Source organism: Rana temporaria, chromosome 9 (genome assembly GCF_905171775.1).
Source record: "Rana temporaria chromosome 9, aRanTem1.1, whole genome shotgun sequence".
Taxonomy (NCBI): Eukaryota; Metazoa; Chordata; class Amphibia; order Anura; family Ranidae; genus Rana; species Rana temporaria.
The window spans coordinates 116,009,133-116,031,027 of record NC_053497.1 but is presented as its reverse complement, the minus strand read 5'-3'; the positions used below and the strand labels follow the sequence as shown (position 1 = coordinate 116,031,027).

Sequence of the window (21,895 nt, the reverse complement as noted above, 5' to 3'; positions counted from 1 at the left end):
ACAATTTTTAGCTTTCAGCGCTGTCGCATTTTGAATGACAATTGCGCAGTCATGCAACACTCTACACAAACTAAATGTTTATAATTTTCTTCCCAAAAATAGGAGCTTGCTTTTGGTGGTATTTGATCACCTCTGCGGTTTTAAATTTTTGCGCTATAAACGAAAAAAGACAATTTTGAAAAAAAATACTGATGGACACTGATAGGCGGCACTGATGGCACCGATAGGTGGCACTGAATAGGCAGCACTGCTGAGGAGCTACTGACAGGCATTACTGAGTGGCACTGAATGGCACTTTGATGGGGCACTGACAGGCATTATTAATGAGGCACTGATTGGCACTGTTGTGGGCACTGATCTGCACTTTTTTTGGGCACTGACAGGCTTTATAGAGAGGGACCGGCTGGCAGGTGATGGGCACTGATTGGCAGCTGATGGGCACCTTTTTATGGGAGCTGTGCTGATAATAAATGTGCTGATTATCAGCACAGAACCCTTTCTGACAGGGAGAGCTGCCGATCAGCTCTCCCTGTCAGCGTGAACCGAGGAAAGCTCTGTCAGAGGCTTCATACCATGACCAGAGTTGCGGTGTGTCAGACTGACACACAGCACCTCCAATCGCCACGCTGGCCCCTCCCCCCCACGGGTGCGCGCTGGCTCTGTTATCCTGATCACGTCATATGACATCCGATCAGGATAACTAAACCACTTTGACGCCGTAATTTTGCTATATGGTGGGTGGCACAAGCACAGTACACAGGAGAGTACATCTTGCCTGTCAAAACCTGTATTCTTATAGGTGGAAGTTCAGTACATACAATTAGATAGGATAGGAAAGTAGGTGGTAATTGAAAGTGGATAAGAGTTGGTTAAACAACAATATTGGGTAGAAATTAAATTGGATAGGCAGTTTTGAAGAGATTTTAAGAGATTATTTAAATAATTGTTGGCGAAAACATGCCTCACTGGTTGAGAACACTGCTATTTTTCAGGAGCAATGCAATTCAAAAGTCAAATCTTTCAGGGTACCTTTCCATATGTTTCTTATGACATGGTGGTTTTTTACTATTTGAGTTCAGTTCCACTTTAAAGTATTGTGACATAGGGGGTTGTTAGCTCTCGTGGCAGATGCGTTTTCTTGTAGTGAGTCCACACCAAACAGGCATGTATCGTTAAGGGTGTGGTAGCCCACGTTTATTAAATGAGAAAAAACAAGCCGTAAATGCCCCCAAAAATTTGACAAGGTCTGGGGGTCGTGGGTGACGGCTAGGGCAATCTATGCTTAGTGACATACCTAGAGATGGTCTTGGACTTTGTAATGATCTCCATGACTGGCCAGGTGCTCTCTGGTGACTTCTGACACAATTGGATCTGCGCACCACCCCTCATATGTTTGCGGTGTTCCCCCCTCGGACCGGGATCCTCGGGCCCCGAGATACTGGTTATCGCCTGTTAATGACCCTGTATGACCTATGGATGCATGTTGCTCCTCCTGTGTCTCTGCGGAGACCTACATTTCCCCCCCCCCATTGGTGACGATGCTCACCGCTCTGAAGCTTAAGTAGGTAGTCTTCACCTTATCCGACAACCCGGCCTAGACCCGTTGGGGTCTACCTCTAGTATGTTACTCTGTACTTATCTCGATAATCATTTTTGTGCTATGCTCTGTATGGTATTGAACCTTGCTGTACCACAGTTTTGTTGATTTACTTTCTGTATTATTATTTTTTTCTTTCTTTTTACATTAATAAAAATGTTTCTGTTAAAAAAAAAAGAGAAAAAACAAAACAAAAGTCCACTCAGGAATCCCACGCAAGGGTTTAAACGACATTCAAAGATAAATGAAAATACCAGCCCACCTGGTTACTCTTCAAAAGCACTGCTGCTATAGTTACTGGTACCTTAAACAACCAGATCTTCAAGTCTCACAATCTTGGACGCACACAGCTTTGGGCTTCTTAAACGCACACAGCTTGAAGTCCCTTAATGCACACAGCTTTAGGCTCCTTGGACGCACACAGCTTTGAAGCCCTTCAACGCACACAGCTTTGAACTTCTTGATGCACACAGAGACACTCTCTAGCAGCCGCTGCTCTAACTCCACCTTCCTCTCACTTCTGCTCTCCCCAGTCCTTCATTATATGAGCTGTGTGCACCTGGGCACACACCCTGCAGGCTATTGTTAAGATCTGGACACAGGTTTGGAGATCCCGTTCCACCCATATCTCTGAGGAATCTCCAAACTAAAGAGCCCCTTTCAGAAATAGCAAGATCTGGAGAAAACTGCCAGAGCAGTTTTCTCTGTTTCAAATCTACGCTCTGCAATATGGCTATATGCAGACCCTGTGTCCATTTCAACAACATTTCCATAGGGACAGAGCCTCGCTCTGCCACAGTATGCACTTGTATGGAAGCAAAAGTGAATGTATCAATGAAATCCCAACAGCTTCCAATGCTAACTGCGTTCCTTTCAAACTACAGTTGGCTGATAAAATAATAATAAAGACTTCAAATGTTTTTATGTGATTTTTGTTCTAGTTATAGAGGTTTCATTTTTGAAGACAACACCTCTTCTAAAGGTCATATTTGACAAAGGTGCGTCTCATCTGTAATTACTATTACCATAAACTAAGCAATCCAATGTATTCTTCTTAGTTAATGTTTATTTATTAGTCTCTTACCTTCAGTCCTTTTGGACCTGGCTCCCCTTTTTGTCCCCTGAGTCCTGGAATACCCTGGAAAATACATAGGTAGTTTAAAGCCCTGAGAAAACAAATGTTCAATCAATGTGGCTGACAATGCAAACACTCACATAGGGTCCTATTGGTCCTGGAGGTCCATCTGTACCCTGTCTTCCTTTGCCCCCCTGAAAGTGAAGTCCAAAAAATTATCTGTACAGAATGTTATTTATAAATAGAAAATGGTAATAGACCATTTTGTTAGTGCTGTCACAAGGATCCTGGGTCCAGTACGAATAATGTCAATTAGCACTATGTTTTGCAGAAGTAGAAAAAAACGGGGAAGAAGAAGAGCAGAAGAAAAGTAACAATGTGGGGGCAGAGGGGAGAAGAAGGTAAGGGGAACGATAACCTTTAGACCAGTCCAGATACCCCGACCAAGGCCACTCCAAAAGTTAGAGTTGAAGAAGGCCATGGTCGAAGTCCATGGTTCGGTTTGCCATGGTTCTTGTGATTTAGCCATAAGCTTTTCATTTTGTCAAGGGTCACTGCATGTGAGAGTTAACTTTGGCTCCTATTACAGATCACTACAGCCCAGGGCTGTCTTAATGAGAGGGCACACCTGGGCACTGCCCATGGGCCCCAGCTGCATGGGGGGCCCCTGCACTTTCCCCAAAGCAGCTGGTCCTTGAGCCCACACTGCCCTGAAATTGGGGGCCCCCATGATGGCACTGAGAGTGATAGATACACAGGGGGGCAGTCTGCCTCCTACCTACTTGATGTCTGTTTACCTGAACTGTCATCATTGTAGGGGCCCCAGAGCATTTCTTTGCCCAGGGGCCCATGATGCTATTAAGACGGCCCTGCTACAGCCGTGAAACAAACAATTGCCATAGCTTGGAAATCCCAGTTCTTAATTGCTAAAACTAAAAATAGAATCAATCAAGCAATGATCCATACCAAAAGAGAGGCTATAACTCAAGATAAAATTACCATCTTTGAGAATATATGGTGTGAAGGATATGTCAGTGTAAATCTCCCTGCTTGGTTAAATTGTGGGTTAGAGGTAAAATGGATTCATGTGTTACAAGCTATTGACATGTTAATGACCCGTCTGCAGCTAGCTCCTTACTTCAAAGGGATGTTAATCCTGTTACTGTGATTAGAGGTGACTCATGTTATGTATTCTGATTGCTTCATTATGCGGTGCCAGGCTGCCCAGCTAATGTGTTCTGTACACCTTGTAATTAACTTCCCTGATGTCATTATTTAAAGAAAATGTGTCTCAGGTCGGCTCCGAATTGTCTGGCTATATTCTGTATGAGAACTCCAGAGTGGGTGAAAAGGGGGTGGAGCTCCCATTGTTCCTTGATTAAGGATTTAGCTTGTAAAACTGTATTTATAACCAGCAGCAAGCTGCCAATCAATCAGTCGTGGTTCCAGCATTCAGTCTTGACTCATGTATGGATGATCCTGTGATGTGCTTGTATGGAGAGGAGGGAATGCTTGACGGGGATATCATACCGATACCGTCACATATGGAATCCCTGGGTGACTCACTTTTTGCCTTTCAATTTTGATGCTTCCCTACTAAGACCTTGGTAATCTCCATTTATGCTTCCATTTTCTGCATTCATGGTATGTGTTTAGTACCATGTACTACCCACCCTACTACCTCTTATTTCTTTCTTCCCTATCTATTTTTTCTCTGACCTAAGATTACGTTTTCTTTTATCTTCTTTTATCTTTTTTCTCTCTTTTTACATTTCCCTCCTATTCTCTCTCTCTCCTCTTTCAATTTACTCTTTATATAGTTCTGCTAGCAGAACTTTAATTTCCTTGGTTATCATTATACCAATTGTACATAGTTCCAATATGTAGTATAAGATTTTAGATTCTATAATATATTTTTTTTTATTTAACCACTTCCCTAATGGGCCTATTCTGACACTTCTCTCCTTCATGTAAAAATCATATTTTTTTGTTAGAAAATTACTCAGAACCCCCAAACATTATATATATATATATATATATATATATATATATATATATATATATATATATATATATATATATATGTGTGTTTTTAGCAGACACCCTAGGGAATAAAGTGGCGGTCATTGCAACTTTTTATTTTGCACGGTATTTGCTCAATCATTTTTCAAACGCCTTTTTTTTAGGGGAAAACAAACGGTTTCATGAATTAGAAAATAACAAAACAGTAAAGTTAGTCCCATTTTTTTTTACGCAAAGTAAATAGATAACTAACATGTCACGCTTTAAGATTGCGGACATTAATGGAATGGCACCAAACTTCGGTACTTAAAAATCTCCATAGGCGATGCTTTTATTTTTTTTAACAGGTTACCAATTTAGGCTGCATTCACATCTAGGCGGACGAAATCGCAGCGTTTTGTCGCCGCAAATCGCGGTAAAAATAGCGGCGTTTTGTACCGCGATTTGCGGCGACAAAACGCCGGTATTGTCCGCCTAGATGTGCCCCAAGATGACCCCCTCTATGGAGATGATTGCCATCTCCTAGCCGAACGCTCGAAGACGCCTGAAAAAAAGGTCCGGGACCTTTTTTCACGCGGCAGGCGACAGGCGTCCGGCGTGGAGATGTGAACCATCTCCATAGAGGGACATCTGTTTTCAGCCCTCTGGCGGCAGCGGCGTAGCGCTACAGGCGTAAAAACGCCTAGGTGTGAATGGGGTCTTAGAGTTACAGAGGAGTTCTAGTACTAGAATTGTTGCACACGCTCTCACACGCGATACCTCACATGTGGTTTGAACAGCGTTTACATATGTGGGCAGGACTTACATGTGTGTTCGATTCTGAGCGCAAGCTACCGGGGACAGGGGCGTTTTAATTTTTTTTTTAACTTTGCTTATTTTATTTATTTTTACACTTTTTTCTGGTACAATGTTTTTATTGAATAAAACGTAAAGGTAGTGCTCAGGGGCGGACTGACCATTAGGGCCCCATGCCATTAGGGGGCCCCATCAGGATGTCCAGCCTCAGTAAAACCAGGGACAGTATGTAAAAATATGTATATTTTTACATCTATCCCTGATAAGTCCCTTGCCGACATCATTTTGCTGTGAAAATCGTGCAGCTATAGCTGCCCCACCTCTGTACTGTCTCCTCAGCCATTGGGAACATAATGTACACGCCCCTTCCCCTCCCACGGCTTATTTGATTTTTGAGCAGGAGATTGCCGACAGCTGAAGGAGAGGAGAGGAAGCAGGAGACACAGCCTGCAGTGTGGGAAGGGCTGCAGTTATTTTTGTCAGTGGCTTACCCTGGTATGCAGGGGGGAGGGGAGGATGTGTTTTTCCTCTAGCATGGCTCCTCCTGTCTATGAAGCTGCTAGATCATTTTCTGTGTGAGAAGTGCCATGCTTATGGAGGAAGGATGTTCTGAATTTCTCCCCCAATCTCTGCTACCCTGCCTACTCAGCTGCCCACCAATACACAGGCATAGTCCCCTCCTCTCCTGCATTACCACCTAATGTGTCTATGAGCTGCTGGGGTACTACAAGTCCCAGCATGCCAGGAGATGGGGGCAGCAGTGTGTTCAATCAGGCTGATTTTTGGGGGAAAAGTGCTGCTGTGTATACTGTGTATCTATGTGTATACTGTGTATCTATGTGTATACTGTGGCCCAGATTCTCGTAGGGCGGCGTAAATGTAAGCGGGCGTAGCGTATCGTAGTTACGCTACGCCGCTGCAACTTAGAGAGGCAAGTGCTGTATTCACAAAGTTACATCGGCGTAGCGTAAATGTGCCGGCGTAAGCACGCCTAAATCAAATGAGGAACAGTGGGGCGTGTTTTATGTAAACTAATCATGACCCCACGTAAATGACGCTTTTTTCGAACGGCGCATGCGCGCGCATGCTCAGCATCACGTCAAATTTTCAAATTAAATTACGCCCGCTCAATGCCTAGTCGACGCGAACGTAAATTACGTCCAGCCCCATTCACGGACGACTTACACAAACGACGTAAAATACGACGCTGTTTCGCACGTTTCCGACATCCATACCTAACATGATTTACCCCTGCTTTATGAGGGGTAACTTTACGCCGGCGTATGTGTAACGTAAACGACATATCTTGATACGGCGGGCGCACGTACGTTTGTGAATCGGCGTATCTAGCTAATTAGCATATTCGACGCGGAAATATACGGAAGCGCCACCTAGAAGCCAGCGTAAATATGCACCCTAAGATACGACGGCGTAGGAGACTTACACCGCTCGTATCTAGGCAACTGTGAGGCGTATCTGATTCTATGAATCCGGGCCTGTGTGTCTATGTGTATAGTGTGTGTATGTGTGTATATATATGTATATATATATATATATATATATATATATATATGCGTCTATCAGTGGTGGTGCGTCCATAACGGGCGCCGTCTCCTCTCTCCTCCACCTGTCTATGCATAGCATGAATCTATCTATGGTCGCCACTGACACCCCCTATTCAGGTGTTCAGACCCTTTTTGGGCGCTGTGCACCTGAATTACAGTGGCGTTTTTTTGGAAGCACCTGATTAGAGCCACAGGCTCTAATAGGCGTCCAAAAAGGTGAACAGCGGGCGCCATGCTGGACGTTCGCTGTTCACTCGCCAATCAGGTGCACGGGTCTGTTACCTATCACCTGATTGGCTGAAACGCCAGGCGCTGTAATATAGAGGACGGAAGAAGACATCACGGACGTGCAGGACACCACCGCTGACCCCCTGCGAGACAGGTAAGTGCCGGGCGATGTACACTGGCAGCATTTGATGGGGCACAGTGGCTGCGTTTGATGGGCACAGTGGCGGCAATTAATGTTTTTTTTTTTTTTTTTCAGTTTGCTTGCACCCCCCCAAAAATTTTGAGCACCAACCGCCACTGCTGTCTGTGTATACATAACTTTTACCCTTTAAAATCTCCATAGGTGATGTTTAAAAAATTCTACAGGTTGCATGTTTTGAGTTACAGAGGCGGTCTGGGGCTAGAATTATTGCTCTCGCTCTACCAATCGTTTGGTTTGAACACCACTTTCATATGCAGGCGCTACTCACTTATGTGTTCGCTTCTGCACGCAAGCTCGGCGGGACGGGGCACGTTCCTGGCTCCTAACCTTTTTAGCTGGCTCCTAGATTCCAAGCAAATTTGTCAAGCCCTGGTATAATGTGTGTGTGCGTTTCATTTGTGCCTACTGCCGCTAAACAGAAGTCGATCTAACAATTCCGTGCCCGTGAAAAATCCACTTGTTGCCATTCGGAGGCAGCTGAATGGTGAACTGCTAGCTCGGCCTCAGATCAGGCAGTAGGGCAGGTCTGGGTACACACCTATCATGGCACACATCAAGCATGGCTTTTATTCACACGCCCCACTGCCCGATATGAGGCCAACCACAGCAGTTCACTAAGGCTCACTTGCGCAGTTGAGAGCCTGCAACAAGTGGATTTATTTTTTTCTAATTTAAAGGCCTTTTCCTGCCAGCTGCCTGCCACACCAAGCACTAAGGTGCAAATGTGTGTGTGTGTGTGTGTGTGTAAGGGGACACTAAGGCCCCATGCACACGAGACGCTGCTAAACTCTAGTTTAGAGGCATTTGGGCATTTTTTTCAACTGCCCCTGAACACATTTAATGTTATTCTATGTGTCCATGCACACAATCACGTTTTTTGGCGTTTAAAAGCAGTTGGGTTTATGTCAGTTTTTTCAGACGCAAAATTTTGGGTTCAGAAGCGTTTTATTTTTGCGTTTTAAACTTTGGGAGGGTCTACAATGTCTTTGAGATAAGCACTGACAGCTGCAAACACGGTAAAATGCCGCTAATCGCGGCAAAACGCTGCACAATTCGCGGCAAAAACGGGCGTTTTAAACGCCGGTTTTTGCCTTTGAAAACGTGAGTTAAGAGGTGTTTGTAATTGCTTCTCGTGTGCATGGGGCCTGATGGAAAGTGATACGCTGGGGGGGCTCTGCTATAAGGTAGGACTCTGATGTGAGCGTGGCGCTCATCCTGACTGCTGTACTCTATATGTTATTTTGTTTGTTACTTACTCCTGGCATTGCGGCCACCTGTAAGCCTGGGGGCCCCATAATCTTCTATTTCCCAGGGGCCCCATGAGTTGTCAGTCCGCCCCTGGTAGTGCTATTGTTTGTTTGGCAGTGATAAATAAGTATGTGGCTAGTTTCTGCTGGTGAGAGAAAAGGCCCGGGATCGGGCAATGGAGTAATGCAAATTTGGGGTTCTTGAGGAAGGGAACATGAAATAGGGAGGATAGTAGGCCAAAGATCCTTGACCAGAATCCTACAAGACGGGGGCAAGACCAACATGTGTGCAGTTCATTTCCTCGTTGACCACAACCCCGAAAGCATCTTTCATGATGGGTTTGACTTGGTGATACGGGCTGGGACCCAGTACCAGCGCAGGAGGACCTTATAGGCTGCCTCCAACGTGGCAGTGTTAAGAGCATTTTGCTATGCTGGACTAGGCCTTACTCCAGTCTGCAAGATCTATGGGGGACAGGTCATGTTCCCATTTAAGCACATAGGAAAGGGTAGTGGAAGTGCTGCCGGCAGTTAGTAAGGAGTAGATCATAGAGGTGGTGCCGCAAAAACCTGGGCAATGCTGGCAGGTGTGCTCAAAGGTAGTCATTTGATATGGAAAGGAGCCAAGGTGCCGGAGGGAAGTTATCTAGTGTCGCAGCTGAATGTAACGGAAGAGCTCGGCAGGCAGAGCTTCATGGGTCTCTTGAATCGAGAACCACATGGGGAAGGCACGGGTACTAAGAAAGTAATGAACCAGTGAGAGCCCATGAGCAGGCCACCATGAAAAAATGTTTTTTACGAGCCAGGCGGGAACATAGGATTAATCAAGATGGGAAGTAGCGGCAGGAATGGGGACATAAGTTTGCCTAAATACCGTATCGAGTCCCATAATTTCAGACTGTGTATCATGTGGGGGCTGGCAGAAGGAGGTTGCATTTTAGAGGGTAGACACAGTAAGGCAGAGATAGGGACCGCCCCGCAGTTAGGCACCTCCAGAAGAACACATAGGGGGATGTCAGACGTTGCATGGAGAGTTGGGAAATTTGAGCTGCCTGATAATACTTTGCAACGTCCGGAATGCCCAGCCTGCCCCGTAACCTATGAGCATAGAGAGTAGAGGGGAAAACCCTGGGGCGTTTATGTGCCCATATAAAGGTGAGAAGTCTGTTCTGGAGTAGCTGCAGATAGAAAGCAGGGACCCGGACAAAAAGAGTCAGAAAAAAGTAAAGAATCTTTGGGAGGATGGTCATCTTGACCGTGTGAATATGGCTGATCCAGGATAGAGTGGGGAATCACCAAGACGCCATGAGAGCCGTGATAGTGCGCAAGAGTGGGTGGTAGTTGGCGGAGAAAAGGGAAGCATAAGAGGGGGTCAACTTGATGCCCAAGTAGTCCAGTAAAGAGCTTGCCCAAGGGTAGGGGAAGGAAGATTGGAGATGTAAGGCTTGGGGACCTGAGAGAGTATTGTTCAGGGGAGTTGTTTTGTGTGGGTTGATTTGGAGGCCTAAAATAGTAGCAAAGCGGGTGTCACAAACTACGGGGAACACGAGTGAACCACAAATGCGGTTAGGGAAAGAATTCAATGCACTTCTCTGTGATTATCAGTACTGGACCTCAGGCGTCACTCTAATCAGAGAATAAGAGTTTTGGGGTTCACTACATCATATCTCTCACATATAATAATGTATTGAGCTACTAAGGGAGGAGGTATTACAACATACCTTTAACCCTTAGCCTAAAAAAAGGTATAGCGAACATGTTCAGTATATTAGGCCGGGAGGCCGTATAGTACTAACAACAAATGTCAAGCACGTAGCATATGAGAATACTGTATGCCGATACTGTAGCAAATACTTGAGAGAGGCAACTGAAGATTAATTGGTTCAAGAGTGTATGTCCCTTTAAGATATGCCACAACTGTTATAGCCAACCATGATACTTATCCCAAACACAGCTGGAGTATAAACTTGAGCCAAGTTCAAATACAGTACTTATTTAATACAATATGTGAACAGGTTAATTCTAGAGCAATAAATGTAACGTAGTAATGGTACTTATCTGTTTGCAGAGATGAGAGTTCTTCAACATTAGCAGAGTATTGTAGCAGCAATGGGATTCTGTAAAGGATGGTCTTCTTGTGGTCAATATCTTAGGGTGTCCCCAGAGCAATGGAAGTGAGCATTGCAGTGTGGATGCAGGTAGATGACACTTAGTAGTTTTAGTTGTAGCTTAATGCTGGCATGGTTTCTGCATCCGATGGTTTTCAGCTTGGGGCAAATAGTACCAGTTGTTTTGTGTAGCGTGGTCCGGCTACGGCCGACAATAATAGAACAGCGTGTAGTAAACACGCTGTTCTGTTTATAGGAGACAGGCATGTGTGCCGAATAGAGCGTTGATTACGCTCGGCACTTCCGCGTTCCACGCTGGAACGCACGCGGCGCCGGGCGATGACGTTAGTGCGCGGTCGCTGTATGTGTTCCAGGATGGAACGCAATACGGCGACGAAAAACGCAGTTTACAGCGGGTTAGAAGAGCCTGGAGGTTTGGTAGGGTGACGATAGGGTTGGTGAGGATCAGGAGGGCATCATCAGCAAACATGTTCAATTTATAGCTGTCACCTGTCATGCCCTTGATGTTAGGGTCTGCCCTACGGGCAATAGCTAGCGGTTCAAGGGCAAGAACAAAAAGGACTGGGGATAGAGGGCATCCTTGTCTCGATCCCCTGGAGATGGGAAAGGAGGGCGAAAGACAACCATCAGAATGGACTGAGGCAGAGGGGGTTGAGTAAACAGCTGTCAACCACAACAGGATCAAGTCTCCAAAACCCCAACATTGTAGTACGTATCGCAGATAGTCCCACGAGAGGGTATCGAAGGCTTTATATATATCAAGCGAAAGGAGAAAGCTGGGGATTTTGCATTGCTGCAATAAAGTGATCAAGTGGACAACTTTCCAGACATTGTCCCCCGCCTAATGGCCAGGCACAAAGCCAACCTAGTCTCTATGAACCGAGGAACGCAAGTATTTGTTAATGCGGGAGTACAGGATTTTCCCTATAAGTTTCACTTCTTCAACTTCTTCATTTAATAGGGAAAAATGGGGCGAAACACCTGGGGCTCATAGGCCTCCTCATAATGAGTCTGGGAGGGCAGCGCACCTTGTTTCATGCAATTAAAGTAGGCCGTCAGGTGGGGGAGCAAGAGGGGAGAAAACTTGCGGTAGTATGGTCCGGTGAAGCCATCCGGTCCTGGAGCCTTCGAAACACAAATGCCTTTAATGGCCTCCAATTCGATAATGTCAGCATTAAGAGTCGTACAGGCTGCTGAGGAGAGAGGAGGAAGATGAAGATCGTGGAAGAAATCGTCCGCGAGATTAAGAGGGAAGGGGGAAGGTTTGCTATAAAGCGAGGCTAGAAAGTCTGCCAGGACCGCAGAGACTTTGTTCGGATCCGAGGTGAGTTCCCCGTTGGCGAAACGATGGCGGATAGGTTTATGGCCACGAGATGTGGCATTGAGTTTCTTTCTTTTTTTTTATTATCAAAAAGATGTTTATTATAAAGAGGCCAAAGGGCACAGACATTACAATTAAGCATCCAAAAGAAAAGGCCAAGTACAATACATTGACAGTTGTAAAAAAACAAGGAGCATAATACAACCACGATATTATTACTGAAATAGGTACCATGTACAACTTCCACCTTGCCCTTCGCTATATCTTCCAAAAGGAGGAACAAAAATACAGAACAGAAAAAAACAAACAAAAATCAAAACAAAAGCAAAACATAAACCCGCTCAACCGGACGATACCCGCTAATCCTTACTCAAGTCACCCGACCCGTTAACCCCTTATCCGTTAACCCTAGGAGTTGACCGGATCCTAATAATCCGTCTATCTAGGTCCTTAGAACTGTAGCAGTCTGTTAAGAACTAGTTGTGGAGGAGCTACGTCCGGGGAACCCAACCAGCACTGCCAAATTTGTTCAAACTTTCTTGGAGATTTTCTATGAGAGTATGTATTCTTTTCCTGTATAAGAATCGTATTCACCGCCTGGATCCACTGCCGGCTCACCGGAACTCGGTTAGACAGCCAATATCTCGCCACTAGCTTCCTTGCCAAATAAAGTAATCTGAGCAAGGCAATATAGGTAGGAAAAGAATACAAGTCCTCGTCCAAACCCCCGAGCAAGCACACCAGTGGATTCACAGCAACTGAACTTGATATGTAGAATTAATTATCGCAACTACTGCATTCCAATATCTCACAAGTTTGGGGCACCTCCATAGCATATGGAGAAAATCTCCCGGATGAGCCTGACACTTAGGGCATATGGGGGTGTCACACCTACCCCAGCGATGTAGCTGTACCGGAGTCCTATACACTCTGTGAAGAATGAACAAGTGTGACAACCTCTGTGCCGCAGACACTGACACTAAGGGACCAGATTGCAATATTTGTTCCCATCTCTCCCCATCAATGGACCCAATATCTCTCTCTCACTTCTCCCTACAGGGCAGAACATCAGGCGCTTGTATATGGGCTAGCAGCTGTATGTAGGTTCTGGAGATGATACCCCTCTTCACCGTTTCATCAAAGACAGAACCCAGGAAATTGGAGTCCTCCAAATGCAGGGATGAACAATTTCTCTGGGATCTAACTGCATGTTTCAGCCTAATGTATAGATAATGGAAATCGCCCAATAAAGTGAACTCCTCTTTCAGCCTCTCATAAGATTTAAGATCCACCCCATCAAAGATTTGGAACAAGTATTTGACTCCAGCTGCCTCCCAATCGAGAGCAACCACAAATTTTGACAAGCTCAGCATAAAACCTGTTACGCCAAAGGGTGTACTAGGTAAAAAAACTGTAAATACTATTGTGATGCATTTGCCTATATGTCTCAGTCTAATTCTCCCTGCTTGCCCTGGGTGATTCTGTTCTCGGCTAACAGGTTATTGACGTGCTAATGTCCCCTCACTATTTCTAAAGGTTAATTGAGCTATTGTGTTGTGTGAAGTAGATCTGTGTTTAAGTGGCTTGTGTTAATTATTCTGATTGCTCCAGTGATAGTAATTATCTCTCTATATGCGGGGTCGAGTTGTCTAGTTAATGTATTCAGTACAACTAGTATTCAGCGTCCTTGATGTCATTGTCTAAAGAAAATGTGTTTTCAGACTCGGCTCCGTCGTGTCTGCCTATAATCTGTATGGAAGCCCCAGTGTGAGGGGGGCGGAGATTTGTCATTGTAACAGTTTTGGAAATGACATATAAAGCTGTGTGATATAACATTAAAGTCTGTGTTGTTCCAGCAGTAAGCTTGGCATGTGTGGCTTTCTGGGCGACTCCAGGGATATTCCTTCTCGTGGAATATTGGGGTGATTTTCGTTATGGGAAGAAGGGAACGTTGACGGGGATATCATACCAATACCGTCACAATTGGTTGGCAGCGGTGGGATTTTTCCCTTCTATTCCCCTTCACACCCGGATTCCAAGCAGACACTGGAAGAACTACTGGAAGTTTGTGGAAGGATTGCTAGCAACAAAACCAAGCTGGTCATCATAGCAGAATCAATGGAGATAGACCAGGAGGACGGGATTGCAGCAACGCCAGCAGTACAAGAGATGGAGACACCAGTGATTCAGGAGGAGGAATCGCCAGCCAACAAGCTAATGAGAGAGAAGCTAGCGTGGTTCGGCCCGAACCCAACGGCAGATGTGGTGCTGAGAGTGATGGACCTGTTAGCGAAGGAGGCTAAAGAAATAAGGGACGCAGAACTACAGAAGGCTAAAGAAATAAGAGACGCAGAACTACAGGAGGATAAACAAATAAGGGACGCAGAACTACAGAAGGATAAACAAATAAGAGACGCAGAGCTACAGAAGGATAAACAAATAAGGGACGCAGAACTACAGTTAAAACTGGCAGCAGTCCAACAAGCAGCCGCACCTTCTCCGAACAGTGAGTACAGCACAGCAGACACAAGGAAGATTCCGTTTAGCGCTTTTAAAGCTTTTGATGAAAAGGACTGTGAGATTGATAACTACCTGGCGGATTTTGAGCGACAATGTAACCTGCACCGAATAGCTAGAAGAGACTGGGTTTCAATATTGTCAGGCAAACTGTCAGGCAAAGCTTCTGATGCTTTCCGGACCGTGCCAGATCAGGATATCCATAGCTACGCCAGGGTTAAAGAAGTGCTCCTGGCTCGTTATGCAGTAACCCCAGAGTCCCACCGACAGAAGTTCAGGGACTCACGCAAAACCACGAAAGACTCTTACGCGGAATGGGCATGCCAGTTGTCCCTGTCGGCCTCTAACTGGGTTAACAGCAGCCAGGCCACCACCGCAGAGGACATTTTGCAACTAATGCTCCTGGAGCAATTTTACAATCACATCCAGATGGACGTCAAGGATTGGGTGAGAGATCGCAGGCCCATGACTCTACCAGAGGCCGCGAAGTTGGCGGATGAATATGCGGATACTCGCAAGACAAACCAGGTCACACCACGGGTACAACCTCCACAACCAACGGCGCCCTCACACCCACCAGCCGCTAGATACCAACCGCCTAACAGACCGATGACATCTAGCCCTCGCTACCCACGCCAGGAGGACAACGAACAACGCTGCTTCCGGTGCAAACAGTTGGGTCACTTCAAGCAGAATTGCCCCATGAATGACAACACCAGGTCAAATTGGTCTCAACCTGGTTACCGCCCACCAGCAGCAGCCCATTGTGTAGACTCGGCTTGGGATCCCCAGGAGCTGGGTCAGGAAGAACCATTGGGCACCCCTTACGAAGCCCTCATGGTACAATCTGTTATTACGGACAACAGGGAACACCATTGTCAGCTGGTCATGGGCGACAGCCATGAGCCGGAGGGGCCTTGGAGGGAGCTGGGCAGAAAGAGGCACCGCCAGCTACCCTCCAAGAAGAAGAGGTCCTGGAAGTCATATAACCAGCGGACCTGGGAGGAGAAGAAGCGACTGGAGGAGATGGAATCGCAGCGGGCGCCCCAGATGCGGGCCAAGATGTTCGCCAAGGGCCCACCGGTGGCCCCTTACACCACCACCCAGTTCCTGATGATGAAGGACCACGTGGAGAGCCTGCAGGACATGAGCAAGCAGGATCTGATCCGTGAGTACATAGAGCTGGAGGAGTGCATAAGCCGTATGGAGGAGGAGAACAACCACCTGAGGTCACAGCGGGCTGACCCCCCCAGGCTCCATGAACTGGAGATGGAGCTGGAGAAGCTCAAAGAGGAGAACCGGCGGCTGCGGAGGGAGCAGGGGGTGGCTGACCTTATGGGGCTCTGAGTCCCCTCCCCCCCCCCGGACTCTGAGCACCAGTACTACAGCATTTCAACAAATATAACTTTTTCTTTTTATGAATCTCCTGTGACTGTCACTTCAGAGCCATAACCTGCCCCTCCCATAGCGGGACACCTAGATGGCGGCCCACAGACCCATTCGCCGTCTTCACACTGACTTCTGGTGACTTTGCAGATCGCACAAAGACTTGGGGACTGACCGGCGTGTGATCTGACGACCCGGTGGCATACCTGAGTCTGAAGCAGTTGCCAAGGGAGGTCAGTCACGGCAAACTGAGTTAACCTCGGACTAAAAGCTCTAAACCCGTCAACCCTACTGGACCAGGGAAGGTCCAACCGGGTTTGCCGTAGCAGGGAGAAAAAGGGGGGCCATTGTGATGCATTTGCCTATATGTCTCAGTCTAATTCTCCCTGCTTGCCCTGGGTGATTCTGTTCTCGGCTAACAGGTTATTGACGTGCTAATGTCCCCTCACTATTTCTAAAGGTTAATTGAGCTATTGTGTTGTGTGAAGGAGATCTGTGTTTAAGTGGCTTGTGTTAATTATTCTGATTGCTCCAGTGTGGTAATTATCTCTCTATATGCGGGGTCGAGTTGTCTAGTTAATGTATTCAGTACAACTAGTATTCAGCGTCCTTGATGTCATTGTCTAAAGAAAATGTGTTTTCAGACTCGGCTCCGTCGTGTCTGCCTATAATCTGTATGGAAGCCCCAGTGTGAGGGGGGCGGAGATTTGTCATTGTAACAGTTTTGGAAATGACATATAAGCTGTGTGATATAACATTAAAGTCTGTGTTGTTCCAGCAGTAAGCTTGGCATGTGTGGCTTTCTGGGCGACTCCAGGGATATTCCTTCTCGTGGAATATTGGGGTGATTTTCGTTATGGGAAGAAGGGAACGTTGACGGGGATATCATACCAATACCGTCACAACTATTCTCTGTTTAATGTTATTCCACAGTTTCTTAAAAAGACAGACTGTAGGACACGTTGCAGGGGCAGCAGGGAAACCCATCTCCATATGAGATAATGCAGAGTACGAAGTGTCAGGGTCTATGAGCAAAGCTCTAGAGGGGTTCGGTCACAGTCGGCCGATTCCACCCTGTAAAATGTTGCATTTGGGCTGCGTAAAAATAGGTCTGGGCATGGGGAACAGCCATCCCACCCTGATCTTTAGGATACTGTAGGGTAGCAAGTTTTATTCTGGCCACTCGATTGTTCCAAATTAGGGACCTAAATTGGGAGTCAATACGTTGGAACCAGTACTTAGGAATCCACACCGGGGCATTATGTAAGACATACAACAGTTGTGGGGCCCAAATCATCTTGGTCAAATTCACTCGTCCTAGAACAGACAAGGGTAATTTACACCAGGCAGAGCGTTTAATTTTAAACTTTTGTAGGAGAGGTTTAAGGTTGAGGGACACATAGTCTGTTGGGTCTTTAGTTACAACTATCCCTAAGTATTTAAAAAAGAGTCCACCAACTGTATCCTGGAAACACTGTCCGGAAATTCTGAAGGGAGATCATCCAGCGGGAGAAGCACCAATTTATGCCAATTAATGGCAAAACCAGATAACTCTCCAAACTGCTCGATCAGTTGCATTGCCACAAGCAGGGATCCATCCGTATCCCCCAGGTACAGCAATGCGTCGTCAGCGTATAATGACAACTTATCCTCTCTATGCTCCCGTCTAAAACCTACTATGTAAGGTGACTCCCTTATCCTAGAGGCCAAGGGTTCCAATGCAAGGGCAAAAAGCAGGGGCGACAAAAGGCACCCCTGCCTAGTTCCCCGAAACAAAGGAAAGGCCTCCGACAACATATCATTTATTCTAATCCTCGCTGTTGGGGTTGCTTACAAAAGTTTTATCCATTTAATGAAACCCTCCCCCAGTCCAAATTTATGAAGCACAGCCCAAAGATATTGCCGCTCCACGCTGTCAAATGCTTTGGCAACGTCGAGGGAAAGGATCGCCCTATTCAGAGGATTCTCAACCGGGAGCTGAATGTTCAAGAAAAGCCTCCTGATATTTAACGTTGTGGACCTCGCAAGGATAAATCCAGACTGACCCACATGGACCAATCTAGATATAACCGGAGACAGCCTATTTGCCAACACCCTCGCCAAGATTTTGACATCGGAATTCAGCAACGATATGGGCCTGTAAGAGTCAGGCTGCAGGGGGTCCTTGCCAGGCTTAGGAAGCACCACCACCACAGCTTCCCCCATAGAGGCCGGAAGACAACCAGTCTTAAAGGATTAATTTAATACTTCCAGCAGGCCTGGCAGAAGTGTCTCACCATACCGCTTATAGGTTTCGATTGGCAAGCCATCTGTGCCAGGGGCTTTACCATTTGCCATTTGTGACAGCCAATGAAAGTTCGTCCAATTTGAGTGGCGCATTCAGCATCACCACATCCGGAGCCCTAGCCTTAGGCATGGCACACTGGTCCAGAAAGTGGGAGACCGTCTCCTCAGTGGGGTTCACTTTAGAAGTGTACACATCCCTGAAAAATCTGTAAAAACCGAGGCAATCTGAGCCTGATCATTGACTGTGTCTCCAAGCGTAGTTTGAATGGTATCAATATGCGCCTTACCCTGCTGTGATCTTGCAATCACTGCAAGAAGATGCCCCGTATTCTCCCCTTCATTAAAATAGTTTTGTTGAATAAAGAATCTCTTATTCTCGGCCGCATTTAGAGAGATCTGCTGATATAGAGCCTGGCCATTTTCTTTCTGTAATGTCAGAGGGGTCCTGAACATATTGCGTCTCTGCTTCACCTGCTAGTTGCAACATTGAGTTTCTTAGCAAGCATTATGCCTGGTTTATTTGCGTGGGAATAAAGTTTGTGCTTAATCCACCATAGGGCCCTCTCGGCTCGGTCGGAGGCCAACATGTCTAATTCAGCTGCAAAAGGGTCTCTAGCCTTCTTGGTGAGGGGTGGGATTTCCACTCTGCATCAGCGGAGACCAGAAGATCTGTAAGTTCCTGGGTTTGCTTTTCTCTATGACGTTTTCGGGAGTATGCTAATTGTAAACAGTGGCCTCTCATGGTAGCCTTATGGGCATCCCAGAGAGAGATGGGAAAAGACACGGAGCCTACATTTTTCTTAAAGAAAGTTTGGAGTTGTGTATGGATTTCAAGGAGGGCATCCTGAGATGTAAGGAGTGAGTCATTTAATTGCCACTGAAAGGTAAGGCCTGAGAGGATGAGTAGAAAAACGATAGGATCATGATCCGACCACGTGGAAGGGGGATCGTAATCTTATGGATATTGGAGATGAAGTGTAAAGGAATGAAAACGTGGTCGATTCTACAGAAGCTATCATGTGGGCTGGAATAGTAGGTGGAGTCGCGGGGAGGGAGCTCCCGCCAGTCATCCACCAAGCCGTGGAATTACACTAGGGATCTCATCTGTTCCTCCACGACCAGGTCATGGGAGGGGGAGGATCCAGATGCGTATTTCCTGTCCTTCGCGGAGTCCAGAGCTACGTTTGAATCACCCATGAGGATAAGGGTCCCAGAGCTATGTTGGGAAATTACTTTAAGAAGGCGGGAGAAAAACTTGTGTTGGAAGCGGTTGGGGGCCCAAACTAAAGGGGTAAGGCAAGCCCATTAAACGGGTGTTAATAGTCAACCTGAGAATGAGTTACAGTGAGAAATTGCTATTTGAACTTTTAACACAGAATTATCTTATAATTGGTCTCAACCACGGTTACATTTCTGGAGCAAGACTTGATAGTATCCCAGATTTGAATTCAATCTTGCAAGTTTAATTGCATACCCAGGTCCCTCTCCCAGGAGGGTACATAAGAGAGTGAATCAGGGAAAAATTTGGAAATAATAGTAGTATATAAAAGTGAAATGAGACCCAGAGAGTGTCTTTAGACATTTAGGGTCAGATTCAAGTACAACGGCGCACATATAGACCGGCGTAGCGCATCTCATTTCCGTTACGCCGGCTTAACTTAGAGACGCAAGTACCGTATCCACAGAGTATTTGCGTCCAAATATGCGCCGGCGTAACGTAAATTACGAGGCGTAAGGCGGGGTAATTGAAAGTGGGAAGGAAGTGGGCGTGTTCCATTGAAATGAGCCGTGACCCCATGCAAATGAAAGGTCGGCCGGACTGCGCATGCGCGCATGACGCAGACAATGATCAGCACCTCTCTGCGCATGCTCAGAACTCGGGCCGGCTAAATCAGTGAGATTGGAACTAGGCTCGGCGTACTTAGTGAGATACGCCCAGTGCATAAATAGGCCCAGACATACGCCCTTCCATTGCAAAAGTACATCCAATTGTTTCCCTTCCTGAAGCAAGGTGCTTTTGTTCTGTTGTCTGTTGCTGTGTGTTGGTTTGTGTCGGAGTGTTGTTGGAGAGTCTTATTGGAGAGTGGTCTTGGTGTTTGTATTTCTTGTTTGTTTTTGGTTTTTGTATTTATTGTTTGTTTTTGGTTTTTGTATTTCTTGTTTGTTTTTGCTGAGTGTTTGTGATGAGTGTTTGGTGCAGAGTGTTTGTTGCAGAGATGACAACAAAGAAGAGGAAGTTGAACTTCTCTCTGCGGGAGAAGGAGATTCTGACCAGGGCCATTACCCTACATGGGCGGTTTTTGCATGGCCCTGAGAGTCGGGACACCACCCCGGCCAGGAAGAGGCAGATCCTGCAGGACATCGTTGATGATGTAAATGCCTTAGGGGGTGAGACCAGGACCCTCAGTGGGATCCAAAAAAAGATCAATGATCTGAGGCGCCTGGTCCGTGGCAAGCTGGCAAAGCTAACAGCTCATGCCAGGGGCACTGGAGGGGGACCACCTTGCACCATCAGGCTGACTGCTGAGGAGCGTGCGGTGGCCCAGTGCTTCCACAGGCAACAGGTGGAGGGGCTGCCTGGCTTTGACTCCATTGAGGAGGCTGTGAGGACAGGCAAGTGTTTTTTATTTTTTTCTATCTTTTTTCTACCATCCCCTGGACATCAGGCTGATGCAGACCCCCAGGAAAGCCCGGAGTCCTCTGTGCAGGGGTGTGGCCGCAGCTCACCCTATGAGGGGGTTGAGGAGGAGGAGGTTGAGGAGGAGGAGTTTGAGGAGGAGGAGGTGACTTCTGGGAATGAAGTACTTTTTCAATTGGAGGAGGTTCCCCCTGTGGCTGGCACCAGTCAGGCCTCCATCAGGGGTAGCCCCTCCCACTCCTCCCCCAACAGGGCTCCCCCCAAGGCTCTCCCCTACTTCCAGGCCACAAGCCTCATCTGGAGGCAGGAAGGCGACACGCAAGACCAGGGGGGTGGCCGAGGTTCTGCCGGAAAACCTGAGGAGGGACCAGGTCCGTCAGACCCGCCATCTGGGTCAGGTCACCCTGACTTTGGACCGGATGGAGGAGAGCCTGGCCTCCATGAAAGAAAATGTGCAGGACATGAGTTGTAACACCCTGGCAGTCATTAACTGCTTGTATGACCTGCAGACTGCCACAGCAGGTGTGGGTAAGGATGTGCGTGCCCTGACCCAGGCTGTCCAGGCCAACACGGCAACCATCAATGTGGCACTCACGCGCATTGCCGTGGCCTTGGAGGGCAGACCGTCAGGTGGGCAGAGACCAGGGGATGCTCTTCCTTCCCCTGATCCCCCCAATGAGTCTCCCATGAGGGGCCGTGGCCGTGTCCGTGGCCGCCCCAGGCGGGGGTCACGCCACCGGCGTTAAGTGTTTGTCTTTTTGTTTAGTCAGTGTTTTATGTTTATTATTTCGTTTTTAATGTGTTTATGATTTGTTTTAAGTTTGTGAATGATGTATGATTGTGGGGGTGACATTCCTGCCGGAAAAGGGGTGTCACCCTCATTTGTG

General features: G+C 46.8%; 1 protein-coding gene across 3 annotated transcripts in view; it reads right to left on the bottom strand.

The window, feature by feature from the left end:
• The window catches only part of LOC120913886 (collagen alpha-1(I) chain-like), a 342,467-nt gene that overhangs the window by 20,176 nt on the left and 300,396 nt on the right, over positions 1-21,895 (bottom strand). For all 3 annotated transcript variants that reach the window (XR_005743585.1, XM_040324213.1, XM_040324214.1), the window contains 2 exons: positions 2,813-2,866; positions 2,682-2,735 (listed from right to left, as the gene is read on the bottom strand). Coding sequence is in view for 2 of the 3 variants with exons in the window: in XM_040324213.1 (XP_040180147.1) it covers positions 2,682-2,735; positions 2,813-2,866 (108 nt within the window). In the remaining variant the exon portion in view is untranslated. The remainder of the gene's footprint in view (positions 1-2,681; positions 2,736-2,812; positions 2,867-21,895) is intronic.